Source organism: Schistocerca nitens, chromosome 12, assembly GCF_023898315.1.
Source record: "Schistocerca nitens isolate TAMUIC-IGC-003100 chromosome 12, iqSchNite1.1, whole genome shotgun sequence".
Lineage (NCBI taxonomy): Eukaryota > Metazoa > Arthropoda > Insecta > Orthoptera > Acrididae > Schistocerca > Schistocerca nitens.
In genome coordinates this window covers 155363665-155383687 of record NC_064625.1, presented here as the reverse complement: position 1 = coordinate 155383687, position 20023 = coordinate 155363665, and the positions used below count along the sequence as shown (strand labels likewise).

Below are 20023 nucleotides of genomic sequence, written 5' to 3'. Positions count from 1 at the left end.
TTTTGTTACACTGGAGATGATGTGACCTTTGTTTCTTACGGTATAAAGACAGTCACTGCCAAATGGTGTAAAACAATTTGATTGCCACAAGTCAATGATGACATCAGAAAAAGCAACCAGGACCATCACAAAATTCTTAATCATGATGTCACCACATCCAAAAGTTGATGTATTTGATTGTTTTTCCTCTAAATACTGTCTTATCACCTGTAGTCACTTGAGTTACCACGAATTGACTTCTTTTTGTCCCTGTAAGTCAAACAAAAACAGCTTGGTAAGTATTTACATCACCTCAAGATGTTGAGTCCTTCCAAAGTCATGTTTTTGAGGTTCCAACATTAGAACAGAAAAACAGGTTTCCAGAACCTGTTCTAGTGATGACCAATGTGTATAAATTTCAAAGACGAATATTTTGAGAAACAATGAAATAATTTGCATAAAAAATGTCAATGACATTATTTTTGTAAAAAACCTACAAGGCTGCCCTCAAATTTTGCTGACAGCTGGTATTGCTGTCTCCCATGATCATTACTGTGGAGTAATGTAAACGTTAATTTAAATGTAAAAGGCGCTACCATAATCAGTCTATATATGGTTTCAAAAGGAAGGAGTTAAATGTACTATTACTCTAGAAAGTATAATGTCCAAAGTAACAGATGTAATGGGTTATGGAAAGGGAGAGAACATATTTAAATACACAGAGTACCACTTGTTTCTGAACTGTTCTTTAATGTCCTTCATTGCAACCATACTGAATACAACAAAAGCATTTAATTTGTGTTCTTCATGCAATGTTCCACAGAAAGCCCTGTTATCCAAAAAGCAAACAAACGTTGACACACACTCCTCCACATAGACAGTGCAATTAAACTTAGGACAACTACATGAGAGTGGATGCTATAAATTAAGTACTACAGATTTCTAGTATGCTGTAAAAAGGCTCAGTATCAAAAAGTGTAAAGAACACTTAAAAAATAAAGATATATTCTAGTCTTTTTTTTTCCGGGTGACTTGTGCAAACATTGTTTTAAAAAGCTAAGCACTCTCAAAAATATGACTACATACATACTCTCAGTAACAAAACAAACAGTACCAAAATATTATACTTTGGTGTGTGAAGAAACTACCTGATTCAGACACTTTGGTTAAACATTGTAAGCATCTGGATCACAAAAGGCAGCAATGAATAAATAAATTTGTAGAGAAAAGAAACAAATTGACACTCTTGTGCCCCATTGTTCCCTGGTATGTTGTAATGCAACCGAATAGTCCAGCACAATATGATTTAACATTTCTCATATCAGTCAACAACTAACAATGAACAGTAAATAGTTCCTCTTAAGTAACAATGTCAAACAATCACTTCTATTATTATTTGATTCCCCTAGTCAGCATATTTCAATCTGCAACAACCATGCATAAAAACTGCAACAACCAACTCACTCTCTCTCTCTCTCTCTCTCTCTCTCTCTCTCTCTCTCTCTCCACATGTCACACCAGCACTTTTCCAAAAAATAAAATCAACACATTGCACATTGTTGCATAAACGTTTGCCAAAAGGCAGCTAAACACTACCAGAGCCAAAATAAGTGACCTCATTTACACATTTCAGACATTTCCTAAAAAGCTGGAATACTTTTCAGAGAAAATTTAAGCATAATTGCTTTGTTAAGTTAGCATTTGTACTGTTAATATAAAGCAAAAGGAACAGTGGCTGAGACACGGCAATTCTTGCTCGCATTCCCTCGTAACGTGAGCAGCGACAGGAAGACGTTGCAGCCTTCAGCCCACCAGAGATTATTTTCACTTCTTTATCATTTCCGTCATTTTATTAAACAGCCACTAAAAACAGAAATATTGAATGACTAATTACAATACAGTAAGTCTAATACAGTTACAATATTTATTAATACATGAAACAAAGTCTTAAGGAATTAAAATTCTTCAGTCTCTGAAAATTTTAGAAACCAATCTTCTACAGAAATCTAAAAAACTGACTTATACAATTACAGTGATGCAACAGTTTAGGAGACAACAAATAAACAAAAACATGGCTACAAACTATATGCAAGAAGAGAAAAGTACCAATAAGAATTCTTAAATGTTGAAGATGACAAAATTTTAGTTCCCTACATTGTGGAGTTTCTTTGTCAGCCACTGCTGTACACTGGCAAGAACCAGGAACCCTGATATTGGGCAGGTTAAAAGCATATTTACACCGGGATGCAGGTTAAAATGTGTGTTTTTTACGTAAGTACTGTTTCTAAATATGGCCACTGCAATGCTGCAGACAACAATGGAAACTGAGTGCTTGCAAGTGTTAGCTATCCTCCAACACCATTCGGCAGATATTTCTCCGAGTATACTGAAATGTGTGGAGAAAATGCTACAAGTAATCGAATGCTAAGAAAATGGCTTAAGGTGTTCAAATGTTCACGATGAAGTGCAACATGGGCTACAATCTGTCATCAATGATGGTTCGGTGCAGAAAGTTCGTGCAGAAGTTCGAGAAAACAGACACTCTACGATTCTGTCCTTATCTAAAGAATTTCCTCAAACTCGAGAATTTTTCTTTATGAAATTCTTACAGAACACTTGAACTACCAAAAGTTGTATACATACTGTTTCGAAAATGCTGGGTGAGACACATAAAAGTGATCAAGTACCGTAGCCAATACTCTGAATCTTCTTGAGCAGTATAGTAATAAAGGTGTTGAATGTTTAAATCCAGTTGCAGCTGGAGATGATACACTCCTGGAAATGGAAAAAAGAACACATTGACACCGGTGTGTCAGACCCACCATACTTGCTCCGGACACTGTGAGAGGGCTGTACAAGCAATGATCACACGCACGGCACAGCGGACACACCAGGAACCGCGGTGTTGGCCGTCTAATGGCGCTAGCTGCGCAGCATTTGTGCACCGCCGCCGTCAGTGTCAGCCAGTTTGCCGTGGCATACGGAGCTCCATCGCAGTCTTTAACACTGGTAGCATGCCGCGACAGCGTGGACGTGAACCGTATGTGCAGTTGACGGACTTTGAGCGAGGGCGTATAGTGGGCATGCGGGAGGCCGGGTGGACGTACCGCCGAATTGCTCAACACGTGGGGCATGAGGTCTCCACAGTACATCGATGTTGTCGCCAGTGGTCGGCGGAAGGTGCACGTGCCCGTCGACCTGGGACCGGACCGCAGCGACGCACGGATGCACGCCAAGACCGTAGGATCCTACGCAGTGCCGTAGGGGACCGCACCGCCACTTCCCAGCAAATTAGGGACACTGTTGCTCCTGGGGTATCGGCGAGGACCATTCGCAACCGTCTCCATGAAGCTGGGCTACGGTCCCGCACACCCGTTAGGCCGTCTTCCGCTCACGCCCCAACATCGTGCAGCCCGCCTCCAGTGGTGTTGCGACGGGCGTGAATGGAGGGACGAATGGAGACGTGTCGTCTTCAGCGATGAGAGTCGCTTCTGCCTTGGTGCCAATGATGGTCGTATGCGTGTTTGGCGCCGTGCAGGTGAGCGCCACAATCAGGACTGCATACGACCGAGGCACACAGGGCCAACACCCGGCATCATGGTGTGGGGAGCGATCTCCTACACTGGTCGTACACCACTGGTGATCGTCGAGGGGACACTGAATAGTGCACGGTACATCCAAACCGTCATCGAACCCATCGTTCTACCATTCCTAGACCGCCAAGGGAACTTGCTGTTCCAACAGGACAATGCACGTCCGCATGTATCCTGTGCCACCCAACGTGCTCTAGAAGGTGTAAGTCAACTACCCTGGCCAGCAAGATCTCCGGATCTGTCCCCCATTGAGCATGTTTGGGACTGGATGAAGCGTCGTCTCACGCGGTCTGCACGTCCAGCACGAACGCTGGTCCAACTGAGGCGCCAGGTGGAAATGGCATGGCAAGCCGTTCCACAGGACTACATCCAGCATCTCTACGATCGTCTCCATGGGAGAATAGCAGCCTGCATTGCTGCGAAAGGTGGATATACACTGTACTAGTGCCGACATTGTGCATGCTCTGTTGCCTGTGTCTATGTGCCTGTGGTTCTGTCAGTGTGATCATGTGATGTATCTGACCCCAGGAATGTGTCAATAAAGTTTCCCCTTCCTGGGACAATGAATTCACGGTGTTATTATTTCAATTTCCAGGAGTGTATTTGGATGGCTCATATTAAACCAGAATCCAGACAATAACTCATGGAATGAAGGATTTCAAGATCACCAATAAAAGTGGATTTCAATTGAACAACTGGAGCACAAAAAAATTATGCACACACTACTTTGTGATGGGGTATTGTTGCTCGTGGATTTTTTTGCCACAGGCTAACATAATTAAGTCAATATTGTACGACATTACGTAATATGTATGGAGCATTCGAAACACTTGATGTGGAAAGCTCAATAGGGAGATTTATTTTGCTTCGCAACACTGCCTGTCTACATACAGGTGAACAAACACAAGACCTCATTGCTTATACAGCTGGGAACAACTTGATAAACCTACAACCTCATCTGGTGCCTAGTGATTACCGCTAGTTCCTGCATAAAAAATAAATAAATAAAAAAAAAATATTGAGAGACCAGTTTCCGTGACAATGGCATTTAGCAATACTTGCCAAACCATATGGTGGATTTTTTTGAAAATGGAATTCAGGAGCCAGTTTTTCAGTATGATAAACACACTGAACAAACAAATTTAGTCACCCCCACATATATCACATTAATACTGTGGAACACCATCTCCAGACCCAATAATGTCCCCAGTTGGAAGTAAGAGCATTTGCAAGTACAGGGTTTCAACAAATAGTTTTACTAACTATGGCAACCCAGTTCCTTAGGTCTGCAAAAATGAACCATTTGCAATATAATTGTGACTTTGTTATTACCAGTCACTACTGTCATGATTCTGTGTAAACATCACATGCTGTTCTGTGGTGTGGTCTTTGTTTATATACTTGAGATGTGGAACTGTAAACAGAATGGATATGACAGTACAGTACACAGTCAGAGTGGCACTCACGACAGCTGTCTACTGAGCGACAACTGCATCGTACGTGTTGCTGGTAACGTGGAAAATTATACTAATGAGGAATATGTAGACATGCATTTTACGTATGGTAAGGCTAACAGCAATGCACAGTAGGCTGCACGGTAGCACCGAGACACACGTTCTGCTCTAAGGCACTCCAAGAGTCAAACGTTTACATGGGTGCATCGACATCTCCGAGAAACTGTTAGCTTCGCACATGCAGTGGGAGTGGGTAGGTCTGCACACATTATATCTGTGCTTGTAAACAGCTGGAAACAGCAGCACATTCTACAGCAGTCCCGACAAGAAAGCTTTACTGTCCTGTCAGTGGATGCAACAACATTCTGTATGCAATCCTACATTTAACAAAAACAGCTGAAGTAGGATTCGCTGATGATAGTGTGTTCCATTATCACAACTTCAAGTTTGGAGTCATCTGGTCTCTAACCCCGTGCACGACTCTTGGGCCACGAATGTTACCAAACAATCTCAATGCATAGAATTACTTTCAATTTCTGTGGTGTCATCTTGCAGAAGTATTTGAGGATGTTTGCTTAGAGCGATGTCAGATGATGTGGTACACGTATAATGGAGCACCGGCACGTTTTGCTGCTACAGTGAGATGACTAATGCACTGATATGGCCAAAGATGTGATTGGGTGAGGAGAACCTGTACTGTGGTCTGTAAGATCACCTTCTGTGAACCCCACATATTTCTGTGTTTGGAGCCACCTTAAGGGTACAGTGACTGCCACTCGGTTAACACAGTTGAAGAATTGGAGTAGATACGTGTTAATGCTTGTCAAGAATTTCAAAGTGATCCAGATGCGTTTGAAAGGATTTTAAATTCTTTGTGTGGATGGGTACCGGCCTGCATCCGGGCAGAAGCACAACACTGACCACCACCTTTAACTACGAGTAGTCGTGCAACTGTTGTGCTCATTCAACACACTTGTTGTTGTTGTTGTTGTTGTTGTCTTCAGTCCTGAGACTGGTTTGATGCAGCTCTCCATGCTACTCTATCCTGTGCCAGCTTCTTCATCTCCCAGTACCTACTGCAGCCTACATCCTTCTGAATCTGCTTAGTGTATTCATCTCTTGGTCTCCCTCTACGATTTTTACCCTCCACACTGCCCTCCGATACTAAATTGGTGATCCCTTCTTCTCGTCAAGTTGTGCCACAAGCTCCTCTTCTCCCCAATTTTATTCAATACCTCCTCATTAGTTATGTGATCTACCCATCTAATCTTCAGCATTCTTCTGTATCACCACATTTTGAAAGCTTCTATTCTCTTCTTGTCTAAACTATTTATCATCCACGTTTCACTTCCATACATGGCTACACTCCATACAAATACTTTCAGAAACGACTTCCTGACACTTAAATCTATACTCTATGTTAACAAATTTCTCTTCTTCAGAAACGCTTTTCTTGTCATTGCCAGTCTACATTTTATATCCTCTCTACTTCGACCATCATCAGTTATTTTGCTCCCCAAATAGCAAAACTCATTTACTACTTTAAGTGTCTCATTTCCTAATCTAATTCCCTCAACATCACCAGACTTAATTCGACTACATTCCATTACCCTTGTTTTGCTTTTGTTGATGTTCATGATATATCCTCCTTTCAAGACACTGTCCATTCCGTTCAACTGCTTTTCCAGGTCCGTTGCTGTCTCTGACAGAACTACAATGTCATTGGCGAACCTCAAAGTTTTTACTTCTTCTCCATGGATTTTAATACCTACTCTGAATTTTTCTTTTGTTTCCTTCACTGCTTGCTCAATATACAGATTGAATAACATCGGGGAGAGACTACAACTCTGTCTCACTCCCTTCCCAACCACTACTTCCCTTTCATGCCCCTCGACTCATAACTGCCATCTGGCGTCTGTACAAATTTTAAATAGCCTTTCGCTCCCTGTATTTTACCCCTGCCACCTTCAGAATTTGAAAGAGAGTATTCCAATCAACACTGTCAAAAGCTTTCTCTAAGTTTACAAATGCTAGAAATGTAGGTTTGCCTTTCCTTAATCTTTCTTCTAAGATAAGTCATAGGGTCAGTATTGCCTCACGTGTTCCAACATTTCTACGGAATCCAAACTGATCTTCCCCGAGGTCGGTTTCTATCAGGTTTTCCATTTTCAACACACTTATACTTCAACTAAACTGTCTCTAATAACTTTTCTTCATGTTGTACAGTATTCTTACCTTTTCATAACCTGGATGACGATTACACAGAATCAAGTTAGTGGTACCTAGTGGCCACAAAGTCACAATTATCTTGCAAATGGGTTGTTTGCAGACCTATATACTTAAGATTGTTTGCTACTAGCATCACGTACTTTCAACTGCATGTGTTTACACCATTAAGTATGATACATCCTTTAAGTCTGAAAATCCTTCATTTTTGAGTTATTAATCAACGTATACAATTTAGGTGACTGGAGCTCGGCAACATATAAGCTAATAATAAATGCTCGAAATGTCCACCTTTTGCTTTTAAAAATGCATGCACTCATTGCACTGGCTGTTAGACCATATCAAACAATCGCCGACCGTTTTAAATGCTTTCACAGGTTTCTACAAGATGCCAATGAAGATTTTCTGCATCTAGACGGTCTGCTGCACAGACCAATTCTTTAAGGTGCCGCCAGAGATAATAATCCACTGGATTGAGATCAGGGGAATATACAGGCCACAGAACTGGTACTCCTCTACCTATTAATCTGTCATCATTGACAGCACCTTTACAGCAGAGCGGTATGTCGACAATACTCTACGCCCAGTTTTGTTGCCCTTCGTGACGAGCCATCCCGGACTCACATTTCTGCAAGATAATGCCCACCCGCACACACCGAGCGTTTCTACTGTTTCTGCATCTACATACATACTCCGCAGTCCACCATATGGTGCATGGCAGAAGGTACCTCTTACGACAACTAGCATCGTCTCTCCCTGTTCCACTCCCAAACAGAACGAGGGAAAAATGACTGCCTATATGCCTCTTGTCTTATCTTTGTGGTCTTTCCATGAAATGTAAGTTGGTAGCAGTAAAATTGTACTGCAGTCAGCCTCAAATGCTGGTTCTCTAAATTTCCTCAGTAGCGATTCACGAAAAGAATGCCTCGTTTCCTCTAGAGACACCCACCCGAGTTCCTGAAGCATTTCCGTAACACTCGCGTGATGATCAAACCTACCAGTAACAAATCTAGCAGCCCGCCTCTGAATTGCTTCTATGTCCTCCCTCAATCCGACCTGATAGGTATCCCAAACGCTCGAGCAGTACTCAAGAATAGGTCGTACTAGTGTTTTACAAGCGGTCTCGTTTACAGATGAACCACACCTTCCCAAAATTCTACCAATGAACCGAAGACGACTATCCGCCTTCCCCACAACTGCCATTACATGCTTGTCCCACTTCATATCGCTCTGCAATGTTACGACCACATATTTAATCGACGTGACTGTTTCAAGCGCTACACTATTAATGGAGTATTCAAACATTACAGGATTCTTTTTCCTATTCATCTGCATTAATTTACATTTATCTATATTTAGAGTTAGCTGCCATTCCTTACACCAGTCACAAATCCTGTCCAAGTATCCTCCTACAGTCACTCAACGATGACACCTTCCCGTACACCGCAGCATCATCATCAGCAAACATCATTTATGTAGATAGAAAACAACAGCGGACCTACCACACTTCCCTGGGGCACTCCCGATGATACCCTCACCTCCGATGAACACTCACCATCGAGGACAATCAATGTCTTTGTGCTTGTCAAATCCTACCTCAGCCAGCAAGGTCATCGGATTCTCCCTCCCGACTGAGAACGTTTGGAGCATTACGGGCAGGGACCTTCAACCAGCTAAGGATTTTGATGATCTATAATGCATCAGTTGGACAGATTTCAGTACAATGTCCCTCAGGAGGATACGTAACAACTATCAATCCAATGGTCGAATGTGTGTAAATTCCTAAGGGACAAAACAGGTAAGGTCATCGATCCCTAGACTTACACACTATTTAAACTAATTTATGCTAAGAACACCACACACACACCTACACCCGAGGGAGGACTCGAACCTCCGGCCGGAGGGGCCGCACCTCTATCGTCGGTGCCTAGCTGAACAACTGCTTGCAAAAGGGCACAGGTTGACAAACGTGTTACAGACTTGCTCAATTTGTGAAGCCCTTTCTCTTGAAAAAATTACCCCCTATATATATATATATATATATATATCAGTGTCTGCCACATGCTGTTGGAAAGTTGGGTGCACTCAGTCCTTGTGAGGCCAATCGAGGAGAAGCAGTGGCTTTGGTCACAAAAGCTGACAATGACTGGAGGAGTCGTGTGCTGACCACGTGCTCCTCCCTACCTGTATCCACTGTCACCTATCGGCTGAGGATGATACAGTGACCGGTCGGTACCTGTGCGATTTCCTAGGTCTGTTGGGACGGAGTTAGGAGTGTACTTCCTCCGTACTCTTTGCATTAAATGCCTGCACTGGGCCATCAGTGCACTTCACACCTTGCATCATTTGAAAAGTAGCAAAATCATTTCTCGTTGGCCAATACTACGAGGGTGGTTTGAAAAGTTCTCGGAATCACCACGAGAGGTCAGTGCTAGCGCAACAAGTTGTTCACGTGATATTCATCGGACTGTTACCTGTAAACAGGTACCACCTGTTGTTGTTCCTGCTTAGGGATTGCGAAGACGGGTGGGGGGAATCTAGACTCGAGCACTGATTAAGTACTTCGTAAAATAAACAAAGGTATGAAAGCAAAGGACATTCATGCTGATTCCCACAATACACTGGGGGCCTCTGCTCCTTCATATTCAACTGTTGCCAAGTGGACAGATGGATTCAAATTTGGTCGGGACAGCTTAGACGTTGATCTGCACAGTAGTGAGCCGAGATGTGTCACTACTCCAGAAATCACTGCAAAAGTGCACAAAATGGTCACGGATGATCACCAATTGAAAGTGCGTAAAATTGATCACGCTTGCCAGATGTCACCCAAAATGGTTTATCACATTTTAACTGAAGAATCAGATATGAAAAAATTATCTGCAAGATGGGTGCTGCGACTCTGGACACTGGATCAAAAACACGTGCCGTTGCTTTGGCAAAATTACACAAACTAAGGTGTGAATTGTTGCCACATCCGCCTTATTCAACTGATATGGCTCCATCAGTCTTCCATCTCTTCCCAAAACTGAAAATTTTTCTCGGTGGATGAAGATTCACTTCAAACAAAGAACTGACAGCTGGATTTGACAACTATTTGGCAGGCCTGGAGGAAACTCATTTTCGAGATGGGATTGAGGCACTGGAACATCGTTGGACCGAGTGCATTAATCTACGAGGAGACTATTCAAACAAATTTCGGGCTTGCAGCCGGTCGTCGTTCAATACTTCGCACGAAGGAAGAATGATGGTTCTCTAGGGCATTCAGTTTACCGGAAACCCACTCATACTGATTTGTACCTGCAAGCATCGAGTTGCCATCACCCATCGCAAACCACGAGTTTGCTTAAAACGCTTGTTCATAGAGCTCATACTGTCTCAGATCTAGATAGCTCATCTCAAGAACTCGCCCATCTAAAGACAGTATTCAGCGAAAATGGGTATTCCATCCGGCAGATTAACAGGGCACTAACAGTTAAAACTAAGAAGCAGGAAGTGAATAAAGAGGAGAACATGCCGGAACAATCTTTAGCTTTTCTTCCTTTCGTTGGCAACACTTCGTTTAAAATAGCAAGAATCCTCCGAAAATTTCAGGTAAAAGTGGTTTTCCGCCCACCATCGAAGATTGCGGACCTTGTGGGATCAGTTAAGGACAATCTGTTACTACGAAAGGCCGGAATTTACAAGATACCGTGCCAATGTGGTACGGCTTACATAGGTCAAACCACACGCACCGTGAAAGAACGCTGCACGGAACATCAACGTTACACCCGCCTTTTGCAGCCGAGCAAGTGCGCTATTGCTGAACATTGTATTTCTACTGGACATTCGATGGAGTATGAGAAAACAATGATTTTGTCTACAGCAACGTCTTTCTGGGACTCCATTATTAAAGAATCCGTAGAAATAGGACTGGCGGAAAATCTGTTAAACCCTGACAGCTGCTACCAGCTGGACAGTGCACGGAATCCCATCATCTCCACGATTTGCTCAAATCGAAGACGACAGAGTGCGTCGACGGCCGTGGCAAACAGCAACGCAGGGGGCGACTGAGTTCCGCTATTCCACCAGCGAGGGCGCTGCCGGCGGGCAGTGTTGGTTCAACTATCAAGTTTTCGACGCATGCGCAGAATAGTTACAGTACGATATATATTGCGGAGCGGAGAACTTTATCGCCAGTCTGCGACGGCTCACCTGAAGATGACTGGCAGGTGCCCAGTTGAAATATCGTGCGAAGAATTGAACGACGACCGGCTGCAAGCCCGAAATTTGTTTGAACAGTCAATTCGCCGGGAAAATTTTAAAATTCATACAAGGGGACTACATTGTAAAATAAAAAAAAGTTTCACTGATGTAAGTACTTTTTTTCCTATTCCGTTCTGAGAACTTTTCAAACCACCCTCGCATACACCTCCAGTCAGCTGCTGTCCAGTTTCTCTGTTGTTTGACCCACTGCAGTACTGCAGCTTTGTGTGCTGCTGTGAACGAGCCTTTTACGAGGTATAGGGGATGGACAAAAATACGTAAACACCGAGATAAATGCGCACCTGACCATAAATGCATATGCTAGCTAAGCCTGCAGGTTGCTCTGTCGTATTTGACCTCAAACAGTACCTGTGCAATGTTCTCAATTAGTTGCAAATGTCATTCACTGCCAGAATACTGTTCTGCGTAATTGTGAGTACACTGTGTTAGAGCTAAATGAATTCAAAAGTGGGCAAATTGTTGTGTTCATATAGTCAGTGCTTCCATAACTAAGGAAGCTGGAGTGTCTGGTATTTGCAGATTAATCCCATCAATGAATTATTTTGCATACAGGAAACATCACCTGCTAAGCTGCAGTGTGGATGAAAGTGCGTGAATGTCGAGTGATTGTAAGGGTGGTCAGTGAAGAGGATTGTGACAAAATATTAGAGGATGACGATAGCTGCAAGCCGCCGTCATAACACAAAGGGAGCTTCGTAAAACAGAAACTGCACGGTAAGCTGGAATTCCAAAACCATTAATCAGTGAAGCAAATGCCCATAACAGGATAATGTGCTACCACAACTATAAAATCTGGATTATGGAGTAATAGAAAAACATCGTTTGGTTTGACAAGTCTCGTTTCACAGTGTTTCTGAAGTCTGGCCGAGTGTTCGTCCCGAGAGATCGGTGACGATCTGGGCAGCCACAGTGTGGTACTCCACAGTTTCTCTGCAGAGGTCACATTATTGCTAAGGGTTGTGTGACCATTTTGGCCAATCAGGCCCACAACACGCTAAAATGTTTGTTCCCCAATCTCCACACCGTGTTCCGTGATGACAGGGCACCTATTCACACTGCTCTCTTCATCCAGAACTCGTTTTTGTGAGCACGGTGATGAATTTAAGCATTTACCCTTGATCATCACAGTGACTTCAAATTGTCCACTGCATGAAGCCGCTTTCACAATGTACATGTGGAAACTATTTGAGATGGAGATGTATTCACTGACAGCAGCAATTTCACACCTGTTTGAAACCAAGTATCACTGACAAAGCATAAACATTTGTCTCCAGTCCTTGTAGATTAGGACCTTTTTTTTGACCAGGGATCTTACACAGTGTTGTGTGTCTGCAAGTGATACACTTTTTCTTGTAGACACACTGGACAGTTTGTGTTGACATACCATCAAAATTAGCAACTTTATTCATGGTGTGGTTAGGAGCACATCCAAACACCATAGCTCATTTCTGCCATTCTTTAGCATCTCTGCATATGAGATTTGGCAATAAAATAATGGAATAGATACTGCAAAATAACAGGTACACATGTGTCCAATAGCTGTGAAGCTTTCTCCACGGAATGCGGCGTCTCTGGTGCCTGTAGAGAAATCAGTGTGGCTGTAGACTACGTTTGTGTAAGAGCTGTTATTTTGTTTTGCCAAAAACATGATAAGAGTAATAACAGAGCAAAAAATTGTCATGAAGTGTCACATGATGCTTGCAAATACTGCTACTGAAACCTATCTGCAATTAAAAGAAGTGTATGATGAAGACTATCATGTAAGCGAGTTTCTGAGTGGTTTCCAAGATGGCTCAGAAGACACTTAACGTAACACACAATCGGGACACTCTTCAACATCAAAAATAGATACAAAATGAAAAAAGTAAGTAATCTTATTCATTATGACTGTCGGTTGAGTTTTCGACTGCAGAAACTGCAGATATTTACACAGAATGCGTAAGGCATATTTTACATAGCCAATTTAAGATGAGGAAGTGGTGCTGAAATTTCTCACAATCAAACAAAAAGACGCTCATAAAAGTACTTGTACTGACTCTTTCGATACCATTGAAAATTATCCTAATTTCTTGCAAAGAGTGATAACGTGATGAATCTTGGTTTTTCTGTTATTATCCATAAACTAAGTGCCAATCCATTCACCAAGACTGAAAAAACTCTAAGGAGCAAATTGAGATTAAAAGCAGTAATTATTATTTTTTATCTACATTAGGTTCCTCGAGGTCAAATTACTAATCAACATTACTGTCTTTAAGTACTTGCTCAACTCCACGAGAAAAAAAAGAGACTCAAATTGCGGAAGAACAATTCACGAGTTCTGCATCAAGACAACACACCGGCTCATACCAAATTGTCTGTTAAGAGGTTTTTAGTGAAGTGTAGCATCTCGGCATTAGGCTACCCTCTTTGTTTGCCTAACCTAGCACCAAGTGCCTTTCATCTATTCCCCAAGGTCAAATCTGCACTAAAAGGAACAAGATTTCAGTCAGCTGAAGCAGTGAAAGAGAAAGCGGCACGCATAATGAAGGAGCTCACAGAGGAGGACATTCAGCACTGTTTCTATCAATGGATCATTGTAAGGATATAGAAGGGGAGTATATGGACGGTGACAGTGACTAAATATATATGTTTTTGAAAATCTTTTACAGCAATAGCCTCTTATTACCACGACTTTACCAGCTGTGGAGGGCCACATGAGCACAAGGTAGCAATTCTCCACCATCTACATGCTCGAATTTTTATGCTCGTTTACGGAGTGATTTATATTTCGTCTGATGAGCTAAGTGCTGTAACATTAGTGGAAATAATGTAAGGCATGTGCACTATTTGTTATGCCACAGTGGCACTACAATACCACAGCTACACGAGCGACCACAGTCTTCTCCCCTCACCGATACAAATTCGGCCCATTGCTATTCCCCTTCTAAACTCACATCAGTATTGCCAAATGGATAGAGTATCTGCTTAGTAAGCAGGAGACCCAGATTTGAATCCTGGCACTGGTACAAATTTTAATTCATTGCTTCAGCCTACATCATTATCATAGATACAAGTGAGACTCAATATGTCTCAGGAATATCAACTATATATTAATGGAAATCATGTTGAAAGTTGCTTTAAACATGTAGGCTGTCACATAACAATAAAATTGTTTTACAAATACACTTCACATGTTTATGAGGGCTGCCCAAAAAGCATCCAGCTTATATTTATAAAATCAGTTTTTAATCATATACAACTCTTTGACACTAGTCACCTTCAAAGTAATCCCTCGCAGCTCCTACATACCTCTCTCGACGCTGCTGCCACTGCCCGAAGTATCACCAGAAAGCCTCTGTCAGTAAGGGGCACAGCTGCGCCATCTAATTCTGCGCAATGTCTTCCCTGTTCTGAAATCTGGTCCCTTTCAGTCTTTTTCAGGTTATGGAAAAGCTAGCAATCACTCTGAGCTAGGTCACGGAACAGGGAGGCTGTAGAACATAGCCATTTTGCGTTTGAGCAAAAAACTCTAAAAGAATTGAGAATGACGAGTGGGTGCATTACAATGGTGAAGGTCCAAACAGCCTGCTGCCCTCTAGTGTGGCCATTTGCATGTCACTGTTTCACAAAGGTGACACAGAAACTTTTGATAATACTCCTTATTGACGTCAATACAATACCTTCTGGGATGTACTCATGATGGACAACGTCAATGGGGGCGGGGGGAGGGGGGGAAAGTCGCGTTACTTTCACACTGCCACAGACCTGCCTCGCTTTTTTGTGTCTTGGGAATAATGGATGCTTCCATTGAAATTAGTGGAAATTTGTTTCTGGGTCATACCCATAAACCCAGGAATCATCATCAGTGTTCACTGTGTTAAGAAAGTTGGGAGTGCTGTACACAGCGTCCAACACGTCCTGTGCAATCTCTCTAATGACGTCGCTTCTGCTCAGTCGATCGCAACTTTGCCACATATTTTGCCGAGATCCTCCCGACGTCCAAATATTTTGTTAAAATGGAATGAATGGATCTACTACTAATTTTAACCTTTTATGCAAGTTCTCTGATTGTGATTCATCTACCCTGAATTACCAGAGTCCTTACACGACCAGTAACAACTCCATTTGCACGTGTTGAGGGCCTACCTAAATACGCATCACTCTTCACTGATGAGCACCATCTTTGAAGCAGTTGCACCACTCTTTATGTGTACGGTACCCACTGCTTCCTCCCCAAACACTTGTCAAATCTTGCGGTCTGGTCGAACTTCAGAATCGCCGAGCTCAAACAAAATTTGGTGCGACAATTTTGTTCCACTTTTTTCCACAATAGAAGATCGAACGACTGACACTACCACACATTTACTTGTTAACAGCTAGCCAACAGCTGGTCGTTTCTGCAGTCGTGGCAAAAAATCGGGCTTACGGTCTGTGTATGCCGACAGACAGAGAGCGTGTGGGCACTGATACCATTGTTGGTTTCAACAATAAAAAATATGGTTGGATACTTTTAGAACAGCCCTCATATTATTGAAACAATACTTATTTAAAAGACACAACTCATATTTTCGATGACCAGAGCACTCACCTGCCGCCGCTCGGGCTCCTTGATGAGCAGCATCTTCCCACTGTCCCTCGAGCTGAAAAATGTGCGGAGCCTCTTATGAGCTCCGACAGAACATATCAAAAGACCCTTCTCGATGAGTCGTGGTTCTGCTAAGATCTCCCAAGGGTATCCCCATTCGACCTGGAAGGCCATTTACTTTACGTTAGATGATGCATAATGTCAACTTCCATCAGGCGTGCAGTATGTAAAATTTATAGTGAGCACTGAAAAATACATGCAAGTGGAAAATAAAACAAAATTAAATGATTAGCTATTTACCTGCCACGCTCCAAATAGGTCGTGCACTATGTACATTATCCTTTTATCCGTCAGAAGAACGACATCTTTCTCGATAGTCATGTGGGCGACATAAGTATCAGTTGATGCGTATTTATTTTTTTCCACTTCCTGGAACACACAGAGTGTGTAAACATCAGACAGTTTTCATTTTGACATGTGAACAAATAATTTTCACCTCATGAAAGGGCAGAACAAGACAGCACTCACAGACAAATCAGGATACACCTAACTATTGTCATAAATTTGAGTTAAATTGTTACTGACATGATACTGGAAAGTAATGAGTGGAATACAAATAATGGAAAGAGTAAATGTAATGTCTCATTGTGTAGCTGAGATACTGAGCACACAGGAAGAACACAAGACTGAAAACATATCTCAGCTTTCCAGAAGTCATCAATTATAAAAATTTGCTAAGGTTGTAAAAAAGGAAACAACAAACCAGTTGCAAGACCTGTGTCCCACCTTCAGGTGTCTCAGCAAAAACATTCACTAATTAGCGACTCAAAATCTGCACAGTATGTCCAGATTTTATCAACGGTTGCAAATAATAACAGTTGTCAATGTCCCGTGAAGAGAAATGTGTGTCAAATGATTGCTAGCACGGGCATTGGGACATACAATGCTATTTTAATTTGCATAGCAAATTATTGAATCTTTGCGCAGATGCACCTTAAGATGGGACACAGGTCCATAAACTGGTTGTGCTTTCCTTTTTAGAAACAAATAATTTTTAAAACTGTAGTGGATTTTACTGTTGATTATGTATACCAACAGTTGTGGATGTACCATCAAGAGAAACAGGTGTCCTTCCCGAATTGTCTGATATATTTCAAAGGAGGAGGAAAATTATGTTGATGGTATGGACAAAATGAATAATTATCAGAAAATATGGCACCATTCAGGATAAAACAGGACAAGACACTACCACTAAAGGCCATTCTTTTACAACTGCAGGTCTTACTAACTCAGGTAAGAGGGAGAATAACCCTGTACCACAAATGCAGTCATATACCATTACTGTCATGGCAAAGCACATGGAAATGAATGCAGAGTTAGGGAAATGTACAGAGAACTTTGTAATTTTTTTATTATATTGTTGAGTTACTGTGTAATATATTCAAATAATCTGACGATGACTTAGAAATAAGGTGAAAACTGCTAACGATAGCATATGCGACACCTCAGGCTCGAGCATATAATAAAAGTTGGCCAAGTGTGAGCACGACTCGTGCACAGAAGGTGCTGTACAAATCTAATTGTTGTCTGATAAGGACACACACAGAATCGTAGTTTGAGGGGGGGGGGGGGGGGCGGATGTGTCTTGGCACTCTCTTCCTATTTGAGTAACGAACATGGGGTGAAAAGTTTTTGGTTTAACCTAGGCCAGTGGCCATTTGCCATTTGTATAGCCATTCAAAGATGTCTTAGTGTAGCTATGTTACGGTATATTAACAATGTTCTGATTAATGGAGATGGGGTGGTGCCCAGGCAAATTGGGCAAACTAATTAATTTGTTTTGCAAAATATTTTAATTGGGCAAAAATTAATGTCAGCCGGCATATGTGTACCATTAGGATTTTACATGCAAAAACAGTCACCCTTATATAACTCCGGACTGTAGCGAGACTGGCGGGTCAAATTTGGGCCACCGGTGCATCGGACCTACACCTAAGATAAGTCATAACAGTTTGAAAAAAATCTCACTTTGTTTGGAGTTACATATAAAAAACATGTTCTTCTGGGAGGTTTTTGAATCTCGCCATTTCTATACTTTAAACTTGTAGGATCTAGCTTTTTTTTATTTTACATTAAAAAAAATTGAGTTTTTTTACAGATGTCTCTTTAATATTTGAGACTTTTGTGAATCAGTTCAAATTTTTTAAGAATGTAGACAAATACTGCTTACTTGTCGTCTTGTTTTGTGAAAGCTTTATCAGTTGCCACAATACAAGAAACATGGTTCAAAAGACAATTAAAAATCCTATACTGTATCAGTTTTCACCCTAAACAACAAAGATCTTAGAAAATGTAACAGACCTACTAAGGAGACTGCCTACACTATGCTTGTCCGTCCTCTTTTAGGATATGCTGCGTGGTGTGGGAGCCTTACTACACAGGGCTCACTGAGTACATCAAAAAAGTTCAGAGAAAGGCAGCAAGTTTTGTATTATCACGAAATATGGGAGAGTGTTTCAGAGAAATGATACACGATTTGGGCTGGAAATCATTAAAAGAAAGGCATTTTTCGCTGTGACGCACCCTTCTCACAAAATTCCAATCGTCAACCTTCTCCTCCAAATCCAAAAATATTTTGTCGACACCGACCTACATAGGGGGAACAATCTCCACAATAAAATAAGGGAAATCAGAGATCATACGGAAAGATGTGTGTGTTCATTCTTTCCATGTTTTATACGAGACTGGAATAATAGAGAACTGTGAAGGTGGTTCGATGAACCCTCTGCCAGGCACTTGAATGTGATTTGCAGAGTATCCACGTAGATGTAGATGTAGGTTTAATGCCAAAACTGTGGTAGAGTAGAAGCTGAAAACCAGTCCGAGAGACGGACAACAACGTGATCCTATAAGGGTTTTGTTTTTACCGAGTGAGGTACGGAACACTAAACACTAAATAAAACGTGGAAACTAGTGCCACAGTCGGCTCAGTCAGGTGCCAGCTGTCAGGGCAATTTACAGGGTGTGCATAAAGACCCAATATCATTTTTAAAAAATCATACCCTGGAAACTATTACACATAGAGCATTAGGACTTCTTGTGAAATGTTTACCAGCTCTCAACATTTCTTTCTGTTAAGCCTTAATTTGAATGTATGCTTCACTCATCACTCACAAAACACAGAAGCAAATAGAGAGTTCTGCCTACATACGAATCAGTATTGCAGTGTCAACAGTTCCAATTGTTTCATTGCTTTGTCAAGAAAGGATAACGCTGTCACTGTCTTACGTTAAATACACACGTTTCTCGACATACACCCGGCAAAAGAAGTCTTAATGGCCTGACATCAGGGGAGGCCAGGGAACGTGAAGTGGGACCCTCGTGACCTGTGTTGACCGGATACTCTCTTTGAAATTCTGAAGATACACTGTGTGATCAAAAGTATCCAGACATCCCCAAAACGTGTTTTTCAAATTAGGTGCATTGTGCTGCCACCTACTCAATATCACTGACCTCAGTAGTCATTAGACATCGTGAGAGAACAGAATGGGGCGCTCCAAGGAACTCATGAATGTGATCAGATCATTGGATGTCACTTGTGTCATACGTCTGTACGAGAGATTTCCACACTCCTAAAAATCCCTAGGTCCACTGTTTCCGATGTGATAGTGAAGTGGTGTGAGAGACACGTACAGCACAAAAGTGTACAGGCCGACCTCGTCTGTTGACAGTTAAAGAGGGTCATAATTTGTAATAGGCAGACATCTATCCAGACCACCACACAGGAATTCCAAACTGCATCAGGATCCACTGCAAGTACTATGACAGTTAGGCGATAAAACTTTGATTTCATGGTCGAGTGGCTGGTGATAAGCCACAAATCACACCAGTTAATGCCAAACGATGCCTCACTTGGTGTAAGGAGCATAAACATTGTACGGCAA

General features: G+C 41.9%; 1 protein-coding gene across 1 annotated transcript in view; it reads right to left on the bottom strand.

Annotated features, from left to right (window-relative positions):
* Positions 1-709: 709 nt before the first annotated feature.
* LOC126215376 (intermembrane lipid transfer protein Vps13) overlaps positions 710-20023 on the bottom strand; it is a 442186-nt gene continuing 422872 nt past the window's right edge. The window contains exons 60-62 of the mRNA XM_049942070.1: positions 16380-16504; positions 16083-16241; positions 710-1842 (exon numbers count right to left, since the gene is read on the bottom strand). Coding sequence (XP_049798027.1) covers positions 1804-1842; positions 16083-16241; positions 16380-16504 — 323 coding nt within the window. The 3' untranslated portion in view covers positions 710-1803. The remainder of the gene's footprint in view (positions 1843-16082; positions 16242-16379; positions 16505-20023) is intronic.